Here is an 18119-nt window from a genome sequence, read left to right as displayed (position 1 = left end):
ACTAGGTATTATTCCGGTTATCGAGAAATAGAGAAGTTAATTTTCAGTGACAAGACTTTATCATCATTACGCGAAAATTCATGTCAATCTGTCCGCCGGTTTTGAGGTGACGGGAAGACAAACAAACACACATTTATATATTTGTTCTTCAATAGTTTTTTTTTGTTGGTAAATGTATGTTCTTCGCCAGGGTACGATCTTTCACTCAGCCAAATTTAGTGCAAATCAGTTCTGCAATTTTGACGTAAACGAAAAATGAACAGGCACATTTATTTTTACATTTTAGTTTCAGTACGCTTAACAAAACATACTAGATGTCAGGAATAAAAACTATAATACACTGAATTAACGTCTTGTTTCATTATTCATGTATATCAAAATATTTGAATATTTTATGATGTGTACCTCAAATTGATTTGACAAGTTATTTACTTGACTTATTGACCTTGGGAACTGAAATTGTATGAGTTGATAGATGTGGACATACGTGTTTAATATATATGTTTTTTTAAATAATAATTTTGTCCTCTTTTATTCCAATTCTACTCAAGATATTGTTTCGTGTGATAGGCACAAGAAGGTGTCCATGTAGGTAGCAAAATATCTGAATGTCATTTGTTTCAATATCCTTTCAGTGGTTTTTTTGTGGAAATGTATAAAAAATGTATGTTTATAAGTTCAATTAAAGTTAGAGTATGTGAGGATGAGGCCGTCCTTATCCACTTTAATTGGTTTAGTAGGATAGTCATAAAATTTAGTTAAATTTATTGCTAAATGAGACGATGAATTTTCACGATTTTTCCTTAATACAAAATACCGAAATCAAAATTTAATTTTACGAAGAGACAGCCGGGGTCCAATATTTATTTTCAATTTTGAAGCAGACCCTTGAACAATATTTTCTTGCTCTACCCGTAGCTGTGTCAACTCAAATTTTATTTATCGTTTTAAATTTGACAGTAGCGCTCTACATTCGATACTGCCGAGTATCGAAAAACTTGTCATTCTAAATGTACTGCCAAAATAGTTCCTACGACGCCCGTTAGAGGCGCTGATCAGATTTTCATACAAAATTTCTCGATGACAAGCCGGTTGCTGGTAGGCGATAGTAGTAGAGAATCGAGCTACGGTTGACAAAAGAATCGAAAAACGAGCAATGGGTGACGTAATAATATTTAACGAACGACGAATGAATGCGTGTATTCAAATAGGATTATATCGATACAGGCGATTATCGATATTAATCGAGAACACGATTACCGGGAGTGTTCACACTCAATTCGATTTTGCTTTTAATTGTAGTTTGTTGTGTTTCGGGGTAGATGCAGTTATAAAAAAATATGTATATTTACATAATATGAGTAATGTTTGCACAAAACTGTAGTAATTGTATACAACATTCGTTTCTCTATTTTAGCTAAGTTATTTTTTATCGGTTTTTTAACTATATAGCGTGCATATAGTTAAAAAACCGATATAGAATCACTGTCAAAAAATACATCATAGGTTTTAAATTTTCGCGTTGTATGCAATGCTTGCATGTTTAGTGTATGTTAATATATTATTACTAGCTGACCCGGCAAACGTCGCTTTGCCATATAAATTAAAAAAAAAATAGTGTCACTTATAAGTTTGAAAAATTTCATGAGAATCGGTCAAGCCGTTTCGGAGGAGTACGGTAACGAAAACTGTGACGCGAGAATTTTAAATATTAAATGGAAATCATACTAAATATTAATTATATTAGTAATACAAACCAAGGATATTAAATACCAGACGTTCCAGCGCAGGTTACACTGGCCGTGGTTGGAGTTTACAGAAAAAAAAAATCTATGGCTTTAACATTAGGGTAAAGTAACAATTGGTCGACGGAATTTATTTTGTCGTAGTACAATATTCATTTTGTGGGTCGCGTTCACCCAATATCAAGTTTTTATTCGCTGAATAAGGTGGTTATTGGATGCCGGGAATAAGGCTCTTTTATCTGTATTTCACAGTTTTTTGTAGCGAAACAATACACTGTTTTTCTGTGTTATATTCATATTATTTCGTAACGTATTTATCAAAAAGCATCGTTATAAATGCAGCTATTTTTATTTTAAGATATGATTCATGTTTATTTTTAGTGAATTTCCATGGTTTTTCAAATGCTCAGTGTACAATTTAACAAGGTTTAAGCAAGGTAAAAATATTAGTTCGTTTTTTTATATAGAGGTAATTATAAGTGATTTGGCCTGACTTCGTCCGGGTATAGTACAATTTTATACCGTTAATTCCATGCCCGTGGGATTTTTGATCCCATCGATCCCATAAAAACCTTGTCCCGTTACTCAATTTAGTTTAGTTGCTCAAAAGTTATGCGCGTACATACATTTCGGTGATTCATTTTTATTTATATAGATTATCACGTCTGGTATACCTGAAAGTTAGAGAAACAAGTAACGCATCTACGCTTCGCACCATAACTATTGTAAAATATTTTACGGAATTATTTCAAAGTTCTTTACTATTTAAAGCCCGAGGGATATTGAGATATATTACCACACTCACCCGAAAGAGCGTCCCTTTAAAATGGACCTCCGAAATTATCCTAATTTCTAAGCAAAACAGATGGCATAGTTGCTTTACGGTGCCTTAAAGGTATTCGCACAGTGGAACTTTAACAAGTTGGAAATGATTTAATACAAGCTTCTGCCAGTGGCTTCGTCTTCATGAAACAATTCCCCGGGCTAAGAGATGTTGAACCAGGTTAAAGGCTACTCGAGTACAAAATTTCATCAAAATCCATTCAGTAGTTTTTCGCGTGTAAGATAACAAATATGTTTATTCTGACAAACTTTCCAATTTGCACCGACTTCAAAAATGAGGTGTGTACTATGTTCGAATGATTGTTTTTCTTAAGAACGTTTGTCGATTACTCCGTCATTTCTGGATGGATTTTCAAAATTCTTGTTTTACCTCCAAATTGTTTTCATACAAATTTCTATGCTATTGATCCTTAACTACGGAGATATGGAGAAAAATAGAGATTTTCTAGTGTATTTATCTGAAAAGATAAATTATATTTCTGGTACACGTTGTTCCCAACACAAACTAGAAGTGTCATTAAGTGAGTTGCGAATCCATGACGATATTTCAGCACTAAGGTATTTGCATAAACTGTGGCTTTTCATATTGAAATGTAAATGAACTCCGAACTTCGGAACATTGATGTCATCGACGGGCATATAAAATTGCCGTAGTTCTATACTAATATGAGAAATATGCCTATTCTAGTCTGTCTGTCTGTCTGCCACGTTTTTAATAATAAACCACTGATCTGATTTTATTACGGGCACCGGCCTATTGCCATTTATCAAGCACGTTAGCAAACTCCACTCTACTATTGCGAAATAATCTAATTTAAATTACAAAAAATAGTTTTTGTTTGACCCGGGAATCGAACCCGAGACCTCATGATCGGCAGTCGAATGCACTACTGACCGCGCCACATAAGCTATTTATTTCAAACATTTACTCTGAACAGGCATGTAAAGCCGCATGGGTTGATAGTACTAGTAATTTGTGGTAGAAATGCTTCGAAGACATTTGTCACATAATTTGTTATTTCAATAAAGAGAATAACATGTCTATATATCAATAGAAACCATTTACTCTACGCATAATTAATGGACGCTTAAATCAATGTAACTAAACATTATTATTATATCTACTCACTCATAGCCAGCAGCGTGATTCTCTTCCACCATCGGCTATCGTCAACCGGCTAGTTATCGAAAAATGTGATGAGCGCCTCTAGCGGACGCCGTAGGAATTAATTTTGCAGTACATTTTAAGTTAAACTTTGTTTATTATCTAACCATATAAAAGTCTGTTTTTAAGTTTTACTTTTTATAGTTGACTGCCTCCATGGCGCAGTGGTTTAGGTCACCACGCCGCTACCATTGCATCGGGTTCGATTCTCACACGGGACAGTTATATACGATCCACAAATATATTTATTTCGGGTCTGGTTTTACATTGTTTCCGTTGTTTGTATGTTTGTAAAAGTCCCCGCGACACAAGAGCAAATTTTAATTAGGGAGTTATCGTTAAAGTAAAACAATAAATCAATATAGTTTTCTTTCTACAGTTCTATTTCTAGATACATAAAAAGTAATGGCCCTTCTACTAGTGAAACCAAAAAAGGCAGCGGTTGATCGAAAATGCGGTTTTTTCGGTTTAGTGAAATGGACGATGTATTTAGGGAGATGTGTAGGCGTACTGCCTATCAGCGGCTTACGACATGAAACTAGTGAACTAACGAGGTATGTAAGTTTTAAATAATCTTTACTAAATAATCCTATTAATATTATAAATGCGACAGTTTGTATGTATGGATGTTTGTTACTCTTTCACGCAAATATTCCTGAATCGATTATGATGAAATTTGGTATGTAGGTATTTGAGGACCCAGAATAAAACATCGGCTACTTTTTGTCCCGGAGTTCCCGAGGGATCAGGATTTACACGCGAAGGGTTTCCACGCGGACGAATTCGCGGGCGGCGTCTAGTCTATACTAATCTATACTTCTATACTAATATTATAAAGCTGAAGAGTTTGTTTGTTTGTTTGATTGTTTGTTTGTTTGTTTGTTTGTTTGAACGCGCTAATCTCAGGAACTACTGGTCCGATTTGAAAAATTCTTTCAGTGTTAGATAGTCCATTTATCGAGGAAGGTTATAGGCTATATATTATCACGCTACTACCAATTTGAACAAAGTACCAGCGAAAAATGTTCCAAAAACGGGGAAAATTTTGACCCATTCTCTCTTATGTGACGCAAGCGAAGTTGCGCGGGTCAGCTAGTAATATATAAAGCCAAAGAGTTTGTTTGTTTGAACGCGCTAGTCTCAGGTTCTGCTGGTTCGAATTAAAAAAATCCTTTTGTGTTCAACAGTCAATTTATTGAAAAGGCTATAAAACATGACTCTATGACTGATAGGAGTGGAAAAGCACTTCAATAAGACGTCATTATACATTACTGATGATTTACTTTCGGTACAGTCGAACAAATGATGAAATCGATGTACAGCGTCCCATGTTTGCTTTCAGGAATTACGGCAAACATTAAAGCACTAAACGTATGTTATGCGTGTTAGTCATACTTTTGATTTTATTTTATACTAGCTTTTATCACCTGCATTTTCCCATGGGAATGCGTATTTTTCCGGGGTAAAAAGTAGCCTATGTCCTTTCTTGAGTATCAAAATATCCCCATACCAATTTTCATGCAGTAGGTTCAGTAGTTTAGACGTGATTGAGACAGAACAGAACAGACAGACAGACAGAGTTACTTTCGCATTTATAATATTAGTATAGAATTATGGATAGAGACTTTATAAAAATATTCGATAGAAAACCTTTATTTACAAAGGTTCAACGTACTTCGTAATAGTGAGGATGCAATGTACAGGAAGGCCTGAATGTTTCGCCGCCGGCGAGACCGGATACTCGTGAGAGCCGACCGTATTGCACGACCTTTTTTTTATTTAAGCTTCACTTTAATACAACCTTTAGTTATATTTTGTGAAATGTAGCGAGGTTTTTCACTATCGACTATCGAACGAATATATCGACATCCTACTGATATTATAAATGCGAAAGTTTGTGAGAATGTATGTATGTATAGATGTTCGTTACTCTTTCACGCAAATACTACTGAATCGATTACGATGAAATTTGGTATAGCGGAGTTCCCGAGGGTTCGAGATTTACAGGGTAAGGGTTTAAACGCGGACGAAGTCGCGGGCGGCCTCTAGTTTTGTATAAAACCTGATTAGCGCCCCTAGTAGGTGCCGTTGGAACGAATTTTTAAGTACGTTTCAAATGTCAAACTCTCGGTACTGGATAGTAATAACTGTAGAAAATTTTGCTTCTGAGCGAATAAGTTCAATTTACATATCATCATTTAATAATAATTTATTTAATCCACCATTGATTGAGGGACAGCACCTACTCCCAGTACTATTTTTCTCACTATTTATTTGCTTGTAATTCAGTTTTTAACCTATCCCTAACCTGTAAGTTGTATGATATATGTATAATAGCTGACCCGCGCCACACTTTCATCACATTCACTTGCGTCACATTAGAGAGAATGGGTAATTTTTCCCCGTTTTTGTAACATTTTTTACTGGTACTCTGCTCCTATTGTAGCGTGTTGTAGCGTGATGATATATAGCTTATAGCCTTCCTCGATAAATGGGCTATCTAACACTGAAAGAATTTTTCAAATCGGACCAGTAGTTCCTGAGATTAGCGCGTTCAAACAAACAAATACAAATTACAACAAAAACAATATTAGTATAGATTAGTATAGATAAGATACGGGAATTAACGCGAACACGCATTTTACCTTAAAACGCCTAACGTTTCGGCGCAGGTTGCACTCGCCGTGGTCTCAGGCTGACAGAGTCCGTATCCTATTAAATATTAAACATGCACGCGAGAGTTTAAAAGTCATGACTATGATATATGTATCTTTTATTTGCTTCCACTTCTGGTTTTATAACAGTTTATTTTATTATGATTTCAGGGGCACTTTGAAGTCATGGTACTCAATAATTTACATACCGTCGCTAATATTTCAATGTGTGATGCTGCATTTCGTCATCTATGACTTATATAAGTCGCGACACCACGTAGAAGCGATTACTAAGTTCGGTAAGTGTTTAAATCTGTACTAATATTATTAAGCTGAAGAGTTTGTTTGTTTGAACGCGCTCATCTCAGGAACTACTGGTCCGATTTGAAAAATTCTTTCGGTGTTAGATAGCCCATTTATTGAGGAAGGCTATAGGCTATATAAAATCACGCTACGGCCATAAGGAGCGTTTTAGCAACGAAAAATGTTACAAAACCGGGGAAAATTATGACCCATTCTCTCTTATGTGACGCAAGCGAAGTTGGGCGGGTCAGCTAGTAATATTATAAAGCTGAAGAGTTTGTTTGTTTGTTTGAACGCGCTCATCTCAAGAACTACTGCTCCGATTTGAAAAATTCTTTCAGTGTTAGATAGCCCATTTATCGAGGAAGGCTATTGGCAATATATCATCACGCTTCGACTAATAGGAGCGGATTAGCAACGAAAAATGTTACAAAACCGGGGAAAATTATGACCCATTCTCTCTTATGTAACGCAAGCGAAGTTGCGCGGGTCAGCTAGTCAGTTATAATATACTAATGACTTTTTCGGTTTGCCTATGAAATGATATATGCAGTACAAATCTTTGAATAAATATGTATAAATCGCTTATTTTGTTCGCGTGGTCTAATATGCAATTTTAGTACTTGAAAATATCATATCTCCGAAACGGTGAGTTTAGTTTTGATCCATAATAAAGTTTTAATATCAAGTAATCAACTTATGTGGTCTTGATTCGCCAGGCGTTTAAGGCTTTGTCAAAACGAACGCGTTTTTAGCATGCATCATAGAATAATAACGTCTGATTGTGCACGACAAAGCTTACGTTCGGTTTGAAAGTAACCTATGTTTTCGTACAACACAATTTGACACTGCGGCGGCGTGAGGATAACGCTTTAACGTGGTGTAAAAATGCCTTGATATTGGCAAAGTCTTAAACATAATCCTTACGATAACCCTATTACGAGGTTGAGCAATTAATAGCCCCTTAGATTCCTAAATTTAATACCGAAGCAATCAAAAACCAATTTTCACTGAGAAAATAATGTCTTAAATGTCGTTCTATAAACAACAAACGTTTCCAAGAATTTTCATTGCTATCAAATTAGCAAGGAAATAACACTGAATGAAATCTCTCGACTAATAAAATTGTAATTCTGCTGACACACAAAAATTTAACGGCGTTAAACAGAATTATGAAATGGGTTTTATAGCAGCTTTTATTCCAACCTATTTTAAGTTTCAGCACCGTTTTCTATTGCTTGATTCCACGGCGGACTGTTTAAGATGATAATAATATGCTTAACTTTATGAACCATATAATATAAATAAATATCATTGGACAACTCACACACGGTCATCTGATTTTGTCTTGTGAATTCATTTTTACAACAACGGGATATTTAACCTTTCATATCAAAATGATTATAAAAAAACGTGACATAATAATTCAATCTATTTTTAAAATAAATTAGCTATAGCAAACAGTCAACCGTCTACTGCATTAATCAGCGGTTGAAAATTGAAACTTTAAATTCTAAAGGTAGCTATTTATTGCCGGACGTTTCGACCGAGTTACACCGGTTGTGGTCACGGGCAGAATGATGTACTGAGCATCGCTTCCTTGTGATGTGAGTTTCGATGCTACTCTTACTTAGTTTTAAGTCAAGACCGCGGCCGGTGTAACACGTCCGAAACGTTGGATAATGAATAAGGGATCGTACCTTTACATTTACGGCGCATTTAGACTGTTGAGCAAATTCGTATTATGCTCAACTGTTTCTAAAAATCCCTGAAAAAATAGGGAAGCCCTTTGCCCAGCAGTGGGACAGTATAGGCTAACAAAAAAGGAGAAGAAAAGTCCCAAAAAATTAAATATTTATAGTCTTAAAAATTTTTACTCTCTCTCTCTCTCTCTTCCTGGCTATTTGTGCCATATGGTAGTGGGGTCAGCCTTCCTTACATTCTTCCTCCACTTCGCCCTATCCTTGACGTCGTCTTCCTCAACCTCACATGCCTTCATATCTCGCCGCAACACTTCTATCCACGTGGTCTTGGGTCTCCCTCTTGGTCTTTTTCCGGGGACGGACAGTTCCAGTACCCGGTTGCCAACGTATTCAGGTGGTCATTAACTTTAATTATTTTCAGCGGACCTTTTTATGAGTTTGACAGTTTATTTTGGAGTATTTCACTTGACACGTTTCTGTTTGAAATGGGATACGACGATCAACGAGATTGAGTCCATAGAACGGCTGCTACCGTCGACGATTGACCAGAAAATGGTGAAATACGTTAAATATCTTAGTTTACTGATATTGGCTTTGGGTGCGGGTAAGTAATTTAAATATAGACGATTACACTAGTCTACAAGGAAAAGTATCCGAAATAATTTAAACTAATTTCTGCTTCTCTGTCCATGCAAAATTCGGATTGATAACTAAAATTCATTTATTAGTTTGAGTTTTTACGATAATCGTATCTTTCTTAATGGAACTACCCACATTTAACTTCATAATGTTTTGACATTTACATAGTTAGTTTGTATCAAATATTCGAAATATTGTGATTTAGTGCTATTTTCTCTTAAATTAAGCGATATAGAAGTGATAAAAGTAAAAAGTATAATACTATTTTATAGCAAAATGTCTTGAAAATGTGTTAATAATCCCGGCAATTTTTGTTATATCTGCGGTGAGGTGATATTTAATAAACAAAGGTGTTGTATATCGCCTATAATAAAAAAAGCCTAATTTTACTAAACCACGTCGCAATTCCACTAATGAATAAAATAACGGTATAATTTCTGTTATTTTTTCAAAAAACTTAAAAAAAAATTTTTGAAGAAATGGAAACTAATTAAAAAAATATAATTGTAATTTCGTATGCAGTATGTCAACATAAATAAAAAAAGCTACTTACACTAGAAAATACTTTTACAAAATCAAAATTTGTATACTAGTGTTATAGAGTAATAAATAAGAAATCCTGACTATATCAATAGAGGAAGGCAGGTGTTTTTATAAAACTCTGACAATATAAGAACAACCTTGTTCTTATTTAACACCGAAAACCTATTTGTTTAACACCGAAAACCTCGCAAAACTTTTAGTACGTTTACTTATCATATTTTTTTTAGTATATTTTCATACATAAGTAAATAGTGCCGGCTTGAATGTTTATAACTCTACGCGTATCGCCAAGATTCGGTAAACTCCTGCGCCGGTGACGCGCGCGATTGGGGGTGCGTTAGGGCTAGTAGGGTGCTGAAAAATGAACTTAAAAAATATATGACCTTGCAACAAAAACTTGCAAAAAGATTTTACTTGTGATGACCTATTAAGTTATATCTAAAAGAGGAGCTCATGGCTTAGTTATCAATAGCCGCGCGGATCGATCTCTGAGGTTAAGCTACGTATGTCGAGGTTATTTTATGGATGGGTGACCATCTAATACAATGTGAGTTTCTCACTTAAATTTTGAGTGCCGGTTATCATTTTCGAAGGTCTTAGACGGTTGTTAACAGTATTCGGAAGCCTGTCAATCAGTCTGACCGAAGAATAACGTGTTATAACCCAAGTAATTGGCTTGTGGAGGTCCTATAGGCACTGACTCCATGTAAAATATAACTGGTATCCAGCTGCATCCGGTGCGACTGGAAGCCGACTCCAACCGTTAGAAGAAAGGCTAGGCTGATATATTAAGTTGTATCAAAACTTGTAGAGCAAAACTGGTTGTCTATGATATTAGCTGTCAAGTGCTGCAAAGTTTTTGGTGACTTAAATTTACCCCGTATTTTTTTTTTCAGTAGACCACTTTCTATTCCATTATTATTCTTGGAGCGTCATAAGAGTCTGTTATTTTCTTTACCCTCGCGTAATGGATTTAGACTTTTATCTCAATCTGAGATTCAACTGGATATTTAAATATGTTCCGTATAACAAATTCCTTGCTTATGTAATTGCTGTAAGTATAATCTATACTAATATTATAAAGCTGAAGAGTTTGTTTGTTTGTTTGAACGCGCAAATCTCAGGAACTACTGATCCGATTTGGAAAATTCTTTCAGTGTTAAATAGCCTATTTATTGAGGAAGGCTATAGGCTATATATCATCACGCTTCGACTAATAGGAGCGGAGTAGCAACGAGAAATGTTACAAAAACGGCGAAAATTATGACGCATTCTCTCTTATATGACGCAAGCGAAGTTGCGCGGGTCAGCTAGTAAATTATAAAGATATCTTTACTACGTAAAATAAAAAGATAGTAAGTAGAAAAGTAGTTTGTTGTTCCTTTATTTGAACGCACTGATCTCAGAAACAGCTCGTTTGTATAGAAAAAAATACTTTTGAGTGGTAAGTCCATTTATTAAAATAGACGATAATTAATAAAAACATCCAAACTGCCTTTGATCCCGCGTTCGTAAGTTATTTTCATTGTTTTGGTTAAACTATTGGATAGTGCGTTAAAATTTTTATCTAAATATTTTTCGAATGGTTACTATATTTTTTACAGTTTAATAAGATAAAATTGTTAATACTTTCACTTCGCATTTGATAAATGATTACACAATATTTTGTCTTTCAGATCATCAAAATACAAATTGAATTTCTGTGGAGCTTTGTGGATATTCTTATCATAATTATGTGTAAATATCTGATCAGTCACTTCAAATATTTCAATCAATTGGTAACGCAGAAACAAAATGATGTAAGTAAATTGATGTTATACAGGCGGTCGTTTGTAAAAATATCATCAGCCTTATACCCTGTACATGTTTTTGATAGAAATTCAATTTTTTTTCGAGGGCACACAGAGTCCTTAAACCGCTTTTGGCCAGCGAACGATTAGGGAAGAGACCCTTGCCCTGCAGTAGGAGCGAATAGGTTTAAAAAAACTAGAAAACACAGAGTATTTTGCCTGACCCGGGTATTGAACCTGCGGTGTACATATAGCAATCAGTCTTTTAAACTTCTGGCTGCTGGTAACGACTGTCAAAGATCTTTGGGAATGACACCCAGGACCCATAATTAAACGTGCATTAGGCAGTCTTTCCAAGCAGTAAGTTACACTAAGTGGTAGATTACAAAGGAAGAATTTTTACTGTATTTTTACGTGACCCAGTAACTTACAATGTATTTTATTGAGCGTTATTTGTAGTACTATCTGGGATATAAACTTGTTGTCTTATGAAAAGCTCAATTTTATGATTGTAATAAAACTGATCATATATTTTAAGGTTACAGTGTCAGTCGTATGCTGCGTTGATAGTAAATTGCTTAAGTATTTACAGAAAATATCTTTGTGCTTATAAGCATGTTGCTTTTTTCCTTTAAAAAGAAATTATTAACTGCTTTTGAGGTTCGGTCCGTATTGTATCCGACTGCCGATCATGAGATCTTGGGTTTCGATTCTCAAGTCGGGAATTCATCCATTTTCTAATTTGTATTAGAATGTTTATCAAAAGTAGCCCGCAGTTAAGTAACGTGCCCGGTAAATGGCAATAGGCTCGCTAACTACATGTGACTAACATCGTAAATAGCAGAATACGGGTGTATTTCAGAAACCTCTGACTAAAAATTTAAGGCGTAGTGTTATAAATAAAATAAATTAAATTCGAGTATAACACTCGTAATGTTATAAATAAAACAAATTATTTCAGATATTAACACAGCGCAGTCGGAGTTGGCGTACATTACAAGTACATTATACTAGAATATCCTGTCTGGTGAAGATAATTGATGACAGCATCAACCCACTAGTATTTCTATCTTTTCTGGCCAACCTCCTGTTTATATTCAAGCAAGTCTTTTTCATAACTAAGTAAGTAAAAAAAAAACTATTTATAAAACAGTTTCATGTGTAATGTTACGTAAGTATAATATTATTTTTAGAATACTTCAATAAGTGTAACTATGAAACGAAAATAATATAATAACACATGATATTTTATGGTATAACGAAAACTGTCTGAATTATTAGGTTTAAAAAATAGACTTGTAGTGATTTTCTTTGTAGTATTTAAAAAAAAAAATTCTGTACCCCAATATATGGGATTTTGTTGTCGAAGACTTCTGAAGCGATGACCGCGAGTCCAACGACGACGCGTGGGCAGACCTCAGACCTCCCCACAACATGGGCAGTGGACATCTTAATAGTCGTCGAAGTCCTTTAGACGAGGGCGGTCCAGAAACGAGCAATTTCGAATTTTACTGAGGAGACCTATGTCTAACAAATACTTTATTTTCTTGGTCTTTTGACTCTTGTGATGCTCATCAATATTTAATCTTAAAAAGCTGACGATTCACGCAGCAATGATCATGCCACTCGCTATAAGGCTGAGTGTTATAAAGTTGCGATCACTTTTACTACCAGTCTATAAAATATTGAGGCGAAGTAAATTATATTATCGTATGTGTGATCGACATGTATCAACGTATGCTGTTTTTTATTACAAATGGTATATGTTTCTTCATTGGTCCATGAATTTTATTTGAGGCATAAGCACGGTCGGACTATGTAAAATTATCAATGTCTTTTCTTTCCAGCAATCTAATGAAATCCAGTCCAGTATTGAACTATATCAAGTGTGTGAAAATAAATAGGTACGTAGAATTTAAAATATAATAAACATGTAAAATATAACAATCATTCAGCAATTCTTTCTTTTCAATTCATCACTTCGCTTAGAGTTACTTACGTCAAACCTCCTATCCGCCAATTTGTAAACGTGGAAAGATTACCGTAATGACTAGAAAACAGTGACAGAATAGATTAGGTTTTAATTTTACAATATTGGAAAACATAGTAACTGTGAAATATGCTGGAGAGGGTAATGAGGTTTTCGATAGTCAATAGATACCCATGGCAATCTCTGAGAAATTCTTGGAACAGATTTCTTTGATTCGACCCGGGATTCTTACCCGAGACCTCTGTAGCTCAATTCTCTATTACTCTCGACTAACGACAACCGACCTGTCATCGAGAAATTTTGGTATGAAAATCTGATCAGCGCCTCTGACGGGCGTCGTGGAAACGCTTTTGGCAGTAGATTCAAATGTCAAAATGGCGATAGCTAGCCGGTTGTCGGTAGTCGATAGTGGAAGAGAATCGAGGTACGACAATCGCATATACTACCGACTATAGAGGCCAGTCAACAATATGTAGTACTGTTGAGATAACGAAGGCCTCTCGTCCGCATACCACAAAAGTTTCACATCCAAGCTTCAAGTTTTCATTAATCAACTACTCGACAACTTTCAAGTGTTCATAGTTTAGAACATTGTAGCTTGGATCGCGAGGCATTTTAATTAAATTTATTTGTCGTTATCATAACTTTTAAACTTTCGCGTTAAATGCTTATTATATAATAGAATAGAATAGAGGAATTAATGCGATAGTATACAACGACTTTCGCCGAGTTGGTAAACAGATGAAATAATTTGACATTTAAAACATTTAGCAAAAATAGTTTTTACAGCGCCCACTAGAGACGCTGATTATATTTTCATACAAAATTTCTTGATAGTTAGCTCATTGAAAGTCGATAGTAGAGAATCGTGCTACTAGTGAACCGATTTAATGTTTATTATTTTATTTAAATAAATCTACATATTTCAGGTTTACGATAGAAACTATATCGTATCTATTAATTTCTTGTATCGTGACAACGATCAGAACAGTACTCATAGCGCATTTTGCTTCACAACTGCATGCAGTCAGCCGAGAGCCTTTGGAGGCTTTGCACACGTTCCCTTCTAAAGCGTTTGATGGTAGTGTAAGTAAAAGTGTTCTGAATATATATATTAGATATATATCTACGGGTATTAGTTTTGTCTATGTAAACTTTGAGGTATAGTGAGAGTTGTATGAAATACACCCACATTTCGCTATTAACAATATTAGCTCCAAGCTACTGTTGCGAAATATTCTAACATCTAATAAATTTGAAAAAAAAATCAATCGCGCGATCCGCGTATCGAACCCGAGACTTTATGATCTACTGTCAGATATGTTTCTAACCGCGCCAAAGAGTATGTTAATTTTTTGTTAATAACTCCTTTATATAATATATTATAATTAAACTGCACGTTTGGTGCAGCGGTTAACATGTACTAGTCTGGTCAACTCGCTGCTATAACCGTAGAGCCGCGTGTGATGGGTTCGAATCCCACCCGGGACAAATACTTGTGTCATGAGCATGAGGATATGTTCTGAGCCTGGTCGTTAATTAATTTATACAAGTATGTATTTGGAAGTATATAAGAATGTTCATCAGTTTTTTTGGTGACCAAAGTATAAGCTCTGCTTAGTTTGGAATCAGACGACCGTGGATGAGTTATCCAATTATATTTATTTATTTATATTTATGGCAAACTGTTTGTTCTTTCAGATGAAAAGAGTGATGTCTCAGGTGTATCATTCACGTATCTGCTTGACCGGCTACAGACTGTTTAGTATCACACGAGGCATGATACTGGCTGTAAGTTCATTCATTCCCGGCACATATAATATGTTTATGAAAAAAGATTGCTTATTTATATTTTACTCATGTGACTATCTATATATATATCGTATGGTTAGTGATCAACCTAGTGTCAAAGTTGTCCAAGCCGCCTGAAAGGCAAAGGCCTTTCAGGTTAAGCAATGTCAAAGGACATTGCTTAACGACTGTTATCTTAATTGACAACAACCGGGGCTGACTGTTTACGTGCCCTCCGAAGCACGGAGACGCTCAGTTTAAATACCGCTATGCGGACACCCATCTATAGAATGACCGCGCCTACGGCTGTTCATGTGACTGTCCGAGGGGAATCGTGTTCTGTCCCAGGTCCATGTTAAATGGTTCTGGTATTCAGTTGCATCCGAAGAGAGTGGAAGCCGTCTACATTATAGTTGTATCGAAGGCTAGGCTGTTTTTTATGACTATCCATCTGCTGGTAAGTGATCTGGGGGCACGGAAGTGCCCCCGCAAGTCGAGCAAAAAAAAAGCGGCACGGCCGTAACATCCTTTTCTCGAAGCAATTCGGGCTATTTTTGACACCCCTATAATTTCGTTGTGGATAAAACAAGAAGCCTGGATTTTCAGCAACTAATCAGTCATTGTATAAATACGGTATGTTTAAAATTTCAGTCAATTTGAACCAGTAGTTTAAGAATGACAACTTGTTAAAATTTTGAATTTTGTCACTCACTGATTCACTGATTCACTGACTCACTGACTCACCGATCATCAAAAGTCTAAGGTACTTCTAGCAGACTTAGAAGCTTAAAATTTAGAATACAAATAGGGTTTAGTGTCTTAATCATGGGAAAAATCCAATATTTTCTAATTTCGGTCCAGTTTTCTAAATACACCAACTGCAACAATAACTTTGTAATCCCATATAAATGTATAAGATTACAAGGTTACATTTGCAGTTAAAGAATTATTATTACTGTAGAAAATAAAATAAATAGGTGTAAATAGGTACATACTATATGAGGCATAACGGGAGGGGGTATAGGGTGGGTAAAGGTGTTTAGCCCATGAAACTGAACAACATTCCCATAGGAAAATATGTTGAATTATGAAAAAATATAACGTCTTTCCATACAAATTGGACTTATGTGCGCTCTACAAAAAGAAGTGAGATGCCATCAAAAACATTCTGTAAAAACCTCAAGTCTCGCCGTAAAAAGTTGTGAGATCTGTATAATACCAAGTCGATTAATCTATTTAGTCTCTACTTAAAGGACCTTCTGTCTTAAGTTATTACGTATGTTATTATCATGCCAATTTAAAAAAAATACCTTTAAAACAAATAGATCGACTTGGTCATCGCAAGAAAACACAAATTCGCCATTAACATTTCAGGAGCATTAACTTCTCGTCGTGCTGTCTAGTGTGATACATACTAATAATCAAATCATGCGATGGCCAGGTCGGTCTATTTGTTTTAGAGGTATTTTTTTTAAATTGGCAAGATAATAACATACGTAATAACTTAAGACAGAAGGTCCTTTAAGTAGAGACTAAATAGATTAATCGACTTGGTATTATACAGATCTCACAACTTTTTACGGCGAGACTTGAGGTTTTTACAGAATGTTTTTGATGGCATAATTATTTCTGTTACACATAACTACAAAAAGTTATTGGTGTGTTGCCTCGGGTTCGAACTTTCAACTATTAGCGTGTGAGTTGCAAGCTTAGGCCACTCGGCGATTACTGTTCTTTGTTTATAATAATAAAACATACTGTTATTAGTTTTTGCTATCTACTGATATGATCGTAGTTATCATCTTCTTTGAAGCCGCGTAAAATGTAAAATTGTGTTTTGGTTTTCAGATGGTGGCTACACTAGTTACTTACGAACTAGTATTATTTCAATTTTAGAGAAAAAGGAATTAAAAGCAAAATATCATTTCATTAGCCACAATACCCCGGAAAATCATCAATTTTGTATACATTGGGCGCATTTTTAAGGCTATCTCGAAAACTACTCGTCAAATCTGGATCAAATAGGACTTCATGGGAAACACCACTGACTGTACTATATTGTTTATAAAGATTGACCCACTCGTAAGACCTAAGTCGTGTTATTTAATGTTGGTATATAATATACATATATGGTACTATATAAACGTTTTGTAAATGTGTCTTAAAATTAAATTTATTTAAGAATGCGCTTTGTTAACTTACCAGCAATTATAACTAATTGTAATGTTTGTTTGTACAAATAAAAAAACAAGTAAAAATATGTTTTTGTTATCTTTCTCTCTTTCCCGTGAAAGGTGGAACCATTTTGGATATAATATGACAGGCTGATAATGTCTTCCTCGTAAGACCTGAGGGCCAACTAACTTTCGGCTTTAAGAAAATAAGGAACGTCTGGACTTAGCGGGTTTTTCGTCTAACATTATATTTATACTAATATTTATAATATAGGTACAGCTGAATAGTCTGTTTATTTCACCGCGTTAATTTAGGAACTGCTTGTTCGAATAGAAAATCTATTTTGTGTTGAATTTTATGGAGGAAAACTATAGGCAAGATAACATTACGCTATGACCAAAAGGAGAGTAGCAGCAATAAAAAAAACAGGCATACTCCATGCGGACGAAGATAAGTTCATTAGAAGTTTCCATGTCAGACATTATGTTATAGAAGTGGGTTTAGACACAATCAAAGATGAAATTAGACAATAAACACAATATTATGTTATTTATTCTCATGCTTACATTAAAAAATCAAAAATCAATTTACATATTATATAAAATTCTTCCGTAAGTAGCTGTACCAAAAAGGTCACCGTCAGCAATATACGTCTGTGCTTCAGTTGTATTTTAAATTCTGAATTTTAACAAGGCTTTTTACTGAGTTGTTAGACCATATCAGCACTTATTCCTTCAGTGGTAAAAACTTGTAATAAAAGTATTAAATTATAAGGCAT

General features: G+C 35.0%; 1 protein-coding gene across 1 annotated transcript; it reads left to right on the top strand.

The window, feature by feature from the left end:
- Positions 1–6419: 6419 nt before the first annotated feature.
- On the top strand, positions 6420–17362 carry LOC142979814 (gustatory receptor 5a for trehalose-like). Its single transcript, XM_076125005.1, has 10 exons — positions 6420–6456; positions 6579–6706; positions 8835–9017; positions 10492–10649; positions 11272–11394; positions 12347–12507; positions 13233–13289; positions 14305–14461; positions 15077–15166; positions 17015–17362. Exons 2-10 carry the CDS (start codon positions 6640–6642, stop codon positions 17060–17062), a joined length of 1044 nt encoding a protein of 347 aa, XP_075981120.1. The 5' UTR covers positions 6420–6456; positions 6579–6639; the 3' UTR covers positions 17063–17362.
- The last annotated feature ends 757 nt before the right edge of the window (positions 17363–18119 follow it).

This window comes from Anticarsia gemmatalis, chromosome 2 (assembly GCF_050436995.1).
Source record: "Anticarsia gemmatalis isolate Benzon Research Colony breed Stoneville strain chromosome 2, ilAntGemm2 primary, whole genome shotgun sequence".
NCBI classification, from domain to species: Eukaryota; Metazoa; Arthropoda; class Insecta; order Lepidoptera; family Erebidae; genus Anticarsia; species Anticarsia gemmatalis.
The sequence above is the reverse complement of the archived record's forward strand: the minus strand, read 5'-3'. Positions and strand labels throughout refer to the sequence as shown.

Bases quoted from the DNA above. Each gene is read 5' to 3' on its own strand.
- LOC142979814 (XM_076125005.1), top strand. From the start codon at position 6,640: ATGCTGCATTTCGTCATCTATGACTTATATAAGTCGCGACACCACGTA. The intron at 13,290-14,304 runs GTACGTAGAATT...TACATATTTCAG, and splicing joins AAGTGTGTGAAAATAAATAG to GTTTACGATAGAAACTATAT. The intron at 14,462-15,076 runs GTAAGTAAAAGT...TTGTTCTTTCAG, and splicing joins CTAAAGCGTTTGATGGTAGT to ATGAAAAGAGTGATGTCTCA.